The 7,651-nt window shown below is 40.5% G+C and overlaps 1 protein-coding gene across 2 annotated transcripts; it reads right to left on the bottom strand.

Annotated features, from left to right (window-relative positions):
* Positions 1-2,147: 2,147 nt before the first annotated feature.
* Positions 2,148-3,970, bottom strand: LOC132890027 (uncharacterized). Of its 2 annotated transcripts, XM_060926825.1 has the most exons (6): positions 3,806-3,970; positions 3,250-3,630; positions 2,951-3,067; positions 2,758-2,853; positions 2,637-2,680; positions 2,148-2,306 (listed from the first exon to the last, which is right to left on the bottom strand). In XM_060926825.1, the coding sequence occupies exons 1-6, from the start codon at positions 3,846-3,848 to the stop codon at positions 2,160-2,162; spliced, it is 828 nt and encodes a 275-aa protein (XP_060782808.1). In that variant the 5' UTR covers positions 3,849-3,970; the 3' UTR covers positions 2,148-2,159. The 2 variants fall into 2 exon arrangements, 1 of the variants encoding a protein (XP_060782808.1); XR_009655137.1 differs by lacking the exons at positions 2,758-2,853; positions 2,951-3,067; positions 3,250-3,630; positions 3,806-3,970 and having other exon boundaries at positions 2,218-2,306; positions 2,643-2,674.
* Positions 3,971-7,651: the final 3,681 nt, after the last annotated feature.

The following is a 7,651-nucleotide window of genomic DNA, read 5'->3' on the forward strand; positions in this document are numbered from 1 at the left end:
GGAATGATGATCATAATAATAATAAGAAGAAGAAGAAGAAGAAGAAGAAGAAGAAGGAGCAGCAAGGGTCCTCTGAAAATTCGTGAGCTTGAGTTTGATCTTTCATGGTCACTCAAGGTCAAAGATCATGGTGCCAAATGAAAGGCCATATGGGAGTTCCTATATGCTCATAATAGTAAACATCTGTCTATTGGCAACCATTTTTGAGTTATAATGGAAAATGTTATTTTGATCGAAAGGTTGACCTTTCCTGTGATCTTGACCTTCACCTTGACCCGATCACCCCCAAAATTTAATCAGGTAATCTATGAATCATTGCCGACCTACTCTGAAAATTTGAAGTCAATCGGTGCAACCTTCTAGACGCTAGATAGTTAACACACACACACACACACAAACCGCACTGATTACAAGACTTTGCCCCACTGACTCCATCATGGGCGTGGTAATAATGCTTGGTCACTGATTGGTTCCTGATTATCCAATCACAATGAAGTTATGACCTGTAACTTGCTCTCAGAAAGTTTCAGCCATCACACAAGACAAGCAGAGCTCACCATGTGGACAGGAGGAGGAGCCAAGCACCTTTCTCACCTTTCAATATTAATTTATGTCTATGGTAGTGTAATATATTTGCCCTAAATATAATCTTAATCTTATCAAGTGATTGTATTTAAAGTTAACTTGAATATATTTCAAAGCTCTAAAGCACAGGATTTAAGTTTAATGTCCATCACAATGGACTTCAGGTGCTGAAAGACAACAGCAGGAGCTTGATGATTTAGTGTTCGTATACCAGGCTGTGAATTTCTGGAAGCATTTCAGAGCTAAAATGTAGTTTGACAATATATTAATCATCATCAAAGTATTTTTATTTTTTTTATTTTATAATGATGTACTTTTAGAGTATAAAGTCACAGACTTTCTTGAACTTCTGATAAATGGAGAACTGTCTGATCTTGACTGCTTGGATTCAGGAAATGAGGCAGATGAGGCCAGGAGTAAGGGAGTAAAGTGAGGAAAAGATGATGTTTTATTGGTTTCAGAGAGGGACAATGACAATGGAGAGGTTTCACTGTCATTGAATGCCAGAAGAATTTGAGGTAGCAGCTGAGGTTGAGGTAGAAGACAGTGTAGGGACAGAGGAGCATGAGGATCTAACAGTTACCAGGAAGGAAGAGATTAAATAGCACTGTAGGCCTTTCACTACCATCCTGGATCTACTTCATTTCTAAATGAATGTCTTGTGAGAGTGGAAAAACCAGTGGGGGTGAAACGTGGAAGGTCCAGCACGTCTCCTGAGCCAGTTCACGTCCATCAACCCAAACATGATCAGGATATAAGGCCCCGACCTGAAGTACAGTTTGACATGGTGGACCACATGCCGAATTATGATGACAAGACAGAAGCTACCAGATGCAAGAGGATCTATGGTATATATGTATATTAAAAAAAAAATTTTAAAGTCTTTAGTGACAAATGCAACATTCAGCTGTGCTTTGTACAAAACTGAAATTGTTTCAATGCATATGTATTATAATATAATGTAAAATATTTAAATAATTATAAATAATTATAAATGAAAATAACATTAAATGTTACTTAAATAACATGCCAATTTGTTCTGAAGGTTTCTTGATATTTTATGTTCATTTAGTCCTGGTGTCCATTGTAATGGACAAGAAAAAAAAAAGAATAAAAATATGAGTTGGCAAAAAATAAATATTCAGACTTCATTTCTACATTGAAGAAAAGTAAAAATCAGCTGTGGAAACATTTTCTTGCTCAGTAGAAAAAAAATCAGGTCTGAAGGGGATAAAGAACATTTAGCGACAGTGAATAAAAATATGATTATGGGCAAATTTATTTAATATGTATTATGCAATTATTGTGAACAAATTTAAAAATATCAGCTTTTGTTGTTTTTTTCTTTTCTTTTTGTACTTTCACCAAATACAGTCATTTTGCTTCTAGAAATCCGTTCATCAGTCAGCAGATCAATTATCTGTCCAGCTGAAACAAGCAAAAATATTTAACAATAGTTTAATAATCTTTGATTAAAAGCTTGTCATGAAAAATATGGAATAAATTAATACACTGTCGAGATATTTAACCTGCTAAAACATTTTCACTGCTTCTGCCGTGTGTTTCTCCGTTTATTATGAATCATTTATGTTACAGCGTGCAGTTTTCTTCACATCAGCGTACACACACTCATCTGATGAACCAGATTTCTTTGTTTCAGCTTTGGGTTTCCTCTTAGAGAAATGCACAGCTGCATAATTCAGTGTTTCAGCTTCAGATTCCTTTAAAAATATTAAGAATAAAGCAAAAACAAAATAAGAATTTCAGCTCACAGTAAAAACCAGACAATCTGTGGAACTGCACGATACACACTCACTACACAGTTAATGTTCATCAACATTAAACATAAAAGCTGGGGATTGTTGTGAAATCTGATCAAACTGACTGTATAAATGACATCGAGAACATTATCAGGAAAAATATCTGAATGGAGCAACATTTCACATGTAGACTAATGAGTAAATAAAGGAGACAGTGATATCTACATTAAAAAACATGATTAAAATGTAGAGTATATAATAGAATAAACTTCAGTGCTATTTTTATTGCACACGTACCTGATTCATTCCTGGAGAATTTTCTACAGAAGCATTTACTATTAATACAGAAACACACATTAGTGTCTTTGATAGGAATAAAAGTCACTGGAATTTTTCATCTGATCACAGAAACACTTACTTTTATCCCATTTTCTTCTCCTCAGTATGAAATAAATGAGACAGAAAATCAGAAGTGCACACAAACCCAAAGCCGTTCCCAAACCGAGCACTGAGGAGTGGAGAGATCTGGTCACTTCTGAGAATATGATTTCACTATATTATGAATTAAGGATGATTAATTAATAGTGAATTATCAGGCATCTGACCTGTTTTCTCTTGTGTGTTCATGTTAGTGCTGTTTCCATGCAGTGTTGGTTCACAGCCCACTGAAATATCACCCAGAGCTGGTTTAGATGTTTCTGATTCAATAGTAACATGTTCACATGGAAACATTTATCATCATTCACTGACTAAAAGTCTGTAACTCAGTGTAGTTGAAGAAAACACAGTGAACATTTCACTACTTCAGGATTATTTGTCTTCCAGGTTGAACATGTTAATGATAATAAGGAAAAATATCACAACATTAAACCAGGAGTTTAAGAAAGTTTAGTGGAAATCCTACCTTTAATTTTTAAATAAGTTCCATCTGCAAACATGGGGTGAGGTGTCATCCGTGCACAGTAGTACATGGCTTCATCAGACTGAGTGGTGTTTAATATTTTCATCTTGAAGCAGTTTGAAGAGCTTTCGATTTGGAAACGTGACTTTTGGGATTCTTTGTAAAATCTTTCTCCAGCACTTTTATACACCCTGACTATAATCTGAGGTTTTTTTCTGTTCGGTTGCTTAAACCAGTCGATTATCCCAAGTTTATTTTCAGAAATACAACACTGCAGAGTCGCCGAGTCTCCAATATCCACACTGAGCTCTTTATCAGGCTGATAAACTCCTGACTCTGTGAGGGATTGTGCAGTAACCCAGTGTCTACCAGGTTGGACTGGATCTAGAAAAGGGAAAAAAAAAACCACACACACATTCATAAAGGAATGAATGCATTTCAAAAACAGGAAAAAAGAAACATATAGCTTCACAAAGTGGTTGAGAGTAATAAGCTCAATAAACTTTATTAATTTTTTATATATGAAACTAGATGTGAATAATTGACTCATATTACTTACACATGGTGCTGAAGATCAAAATTAAAATCCACAAACAAGTCATTTTTCATTTCTTCGTACTTCTACAGTGTTTGTATCTCATTTATGAACAGAATATGAATGCACTTGAAGCAGGGTTTGGATTTATATTTATACTCCAGGCGCTCTGTACTGAACACGCCCCAGAATATGACATGATTGGGTGTAATAATAAAAAAAAAAAAAAACGACATGATCAGTGAGCACATGATATTCTGATCTGCCTACATCGACCCCACATTGTTCCATATTTGTGTTTTAGTGTTGCATAGTGAGATCTTGATAAAGATGTTCTGACAGAATGGAAAATGTGGTTTACTCGTACACTCACGTGCGCCTACACTAATGCCTTATTGTTTATTTTAATCGCCTTCTTAATTTAACTTGTATGAACAAAATTTCAAATCAGTAAATGTAAATGCTGTAAAAGTGAATGAACTCGTGACAGATTTGACCCGATACACACTATAGTGACCATCCTGGAACATGGGCCTGTCAGTGGTGTGTTCTACTGAGATATGAAGCATAAATGTAACCTCAAGGTCTGATCAACAACACTGACCACCTGCTTATTTATTTAATCTGTAACCACTTATCCTGTGTAGGGTTATGGGCAAGCTGGAGCCTATCCCAGCTGACTATTGGTGAGAGGCGGGGTACACCCGGGACAAGTCGCCAGATCTTCGCAAGGCTAACACAAAGACAAACAACCATTCACACTCACACCTACCGTACAGTCAATTTCAAGCCACCAGTTAACCTAACCTGCATGACTTTGGACTGTGGGGGAAACCGGAGCACCCAGAGGAAACCCACGCAGACATGCTGTTAAGACTGCCTGGCTCAAGGCAACCTCAACATAAAGGGATACCACACCGTAGCGTCAATTAGACCAAACATTTATTTACATAAATACAAAATGTCAGTTATGAATAAGGTAAAAGTGTAAAGCGTGTGTGCAAAAGTATGCCTAATGTTAAAAATAGATCATAAAAAGTATTTTCAGGAGGGAGGGATAAGCCTGGCGCCGCAAGTGGAGAGAGACCAAGAAGGGAAGACACCCAGTATCTTTATACTGGCCTCAATCAGGAAGAATGCGCCACACCTGTCTCACACACTCTGAAAAGAAACAAGCACAAACAGGAGGGGGCGTGGCCCAAACAAGCATTAGTGCAGCCTACCGTAACATACCCCCCCTCTTAAAACAGAGGCCAACCAAAGTGGGACTCCGCACTAAACATTTGAATAATTCAAATTTACTTAGACATAGCAAATCAGCAGTTTCAACTATATCAACTACATCACTATTCTGGTAGCAAAATTTCACAAACCACCTTTTACATCTCAACCTCTCCCCAGTGTCTAATCACACCCATGACATACATCAACCATCACCAAGTACATTGCCGATCCCCAAAACCTCCTCTTCCCCTTCACCAGCATACCCCAAACCCTGGGAAAGCAATTTATGGAAAGGGGACAGAAAAGGAGGAACAGGAGAAACAGACAAATGAGTGGGACAACATAATTATGCACTTGCAATAGAGCGGGACAATGCGTCGGCAACCACATTGTCCGGCCCCCTGATGTGCCGTATGTCCAATTGGTAAGGTTGCAAGAATAAGGTCCAACGCATAAGACGCTGATTTGGATTGTGCAACGCATGTAGAAATGAGTGGGTTATGGTCAGAATACACAATTATGGGTGGCATCCCACTGTCTACATAGACCTCAAAATGTTTTAAACGCCCAAACCAAGGCCAGAGCCTCCTTCTCAATAGTGGAATACGAAATTTGATGTTTATTAAATTTCTTAGAGAAGTAACATACTGGGGCGGCACGGTGGTGTAGTGGTTAGCGCTGTCGCCTCACAGCAAGAAGGTCCTGGGTTCGAGCCCCAGGGCCGGCGAGGGCCTTTCTGTGTGGAGTTTGCGTGTTCTCCCCGTGTCCGCGTGGGTTTCCTCCGGGTGCTCCGGTTTCCCCCACAGTCCAAAGACTTGCAGGTTAGGTTAACTGGTGACTCTAAATTGACCATAGGTGTGAATGTGAGTGTGAATGGTTGTCTGTGTCTAGGTGTCAGCCCTGTGATGACCTGGCGACTTGTCCAGGGTGTACCCCGCCTTTCGCCCGTAGTCAGCTGGGATAGGCTCCAGCTTGCCTGCGACCCTGTAGAAGGATAAAGCGGCTAGAGATGAGATGAGAAGTAAAATACTGGACGGCTAACCCCCTCCTCATCCAGTTGCAACAACACGGCCCCAGCACCCACCTGACTAGCAGCCACCTGAAGTTGAAATGCCTGATCTAGTCGAGGTGCTGCCAAAACAGGTGCAGTGGTAAGCAACTGTTTCACCTTCTCAAATGCCTTTTGGCAATGGGCAGACCAAACAAACTTAACACCCCCCCCCCGCAAGAAGGTCAGTGAGTGGACATACAATAGTGGAAAAATTTCTGCAGAAACTTCTATAATATCCCGCCATCCCCAAAAACCGCTGCAACTCTTTCCTTGTCGTGGGTGCTGGAAACTGATCAATTGCAAGGACTTTGGCCCGCACTGGGCGGACCTGACCCTGGCCTACTACCTTCCCCAGGTAAACTACGGTTGCATGGGCAAATTCACATTTAACCAAATTAACTGTTAATTTTGCTTGTACCAACCGTTCAAAAAATGCCCGTATATGATCCAGATGTTCCCCCCAAGTATCAGACACCATCACAGCATCATCAAGGTACACTGTACACCCTGGTAGGCCTGATATCACCCTATTCATTAGTCGCTGAAAAGTTGCGGGTGCATTCCGCAACCCAAAACTCATTACCCTATATGAATAGAGGCCAGAGGGAGTGATGAATGCTGATATCTCTTGGGCACATGACATAAGAGGGACTTGATCGTAGCCTTTTAACAAGTCAAACTTGCTAATATATTGAGCAGCGCCCACCTGATCTATACAGTCGTCCACTCAGGGCAGCGGAAATGAATCAGCTTTAGTCACCCTGTTAACCTTATGGTAATCCTGACAAAAACGGAAGGTGTTATCTGGTTTACCCACAAGCAGACATGGAGAAGCCCAACTGGAGTGTGAAGGCTCTGCAAGTCCATGATCCAACAAATACTGTACCTTATCCAATATTTTCCTTTTTTCCGGCCCCACCCGGTAAAACCACTGGCAAATAGGCAGAGACCCCCCAGTGTCAATGTCATGCTCTATCACATCAGTGCATGATGGTGTACCTGAAAATAGACACTGATAAGACATTATTAAAGACCTCAACTCTGCACTCTGCTCTGCTGACAGATGAGCCACCAAGCGATCCAGATTAGACAGTGTCTCAGAATTCTTAAGCCTTGGCTGCATAAACAAATCATCTGAACCAACCTCATCATCTGCGGTAACCAGAGGACGAAACGGGACCCCACTAGCTACCATCACTGCCGCAGATAAAACACTCCTTCCTCCTAAAGATGAACCTGGGGAGAGATAAGGCTTGAGAAGGTTCACATGGCATACCTGTGTAGAACGCTTACGATCTGGAGTTGCTAATGAATAGTCACACTCAGACACTTGCCGTACCACTGTATATGGCCCAGAGAACCGAGCACTGAACACTGAGCCCGGCATGGGCAACAAAGCTAACACCTGGTCTCCCGAACTGAACTGCCTCCCCACAGCCCGGCCATCATATTGTTTCTTCATGTGACTGAGTTTTCATTAAATTGTCACTAGCCATTTTCCAGGCCAACGTCAGCCTATGCCGGAACCCATGGACAAAATCAATAACATTGACAGGGGCCTGGGTCTCCTCCAACCCATCCTTCAACACTGACAA

This window comes from Neoarius graeffei, chromosome 8 (genome assembly GCF_027579695.1).
Source record: "Neoarius graeffei isolate fNeoGra1 chromosome 8, fNeoGra1.pri, whole genome shotgun sequence".
NCBI classification, from domain to species: domain Eukaryota; kingdom Metazoa; phylum Chordata; class Actinopteri; order Siluriformes; family Ariidae; genus Neoarius; species Neoarius graeffei.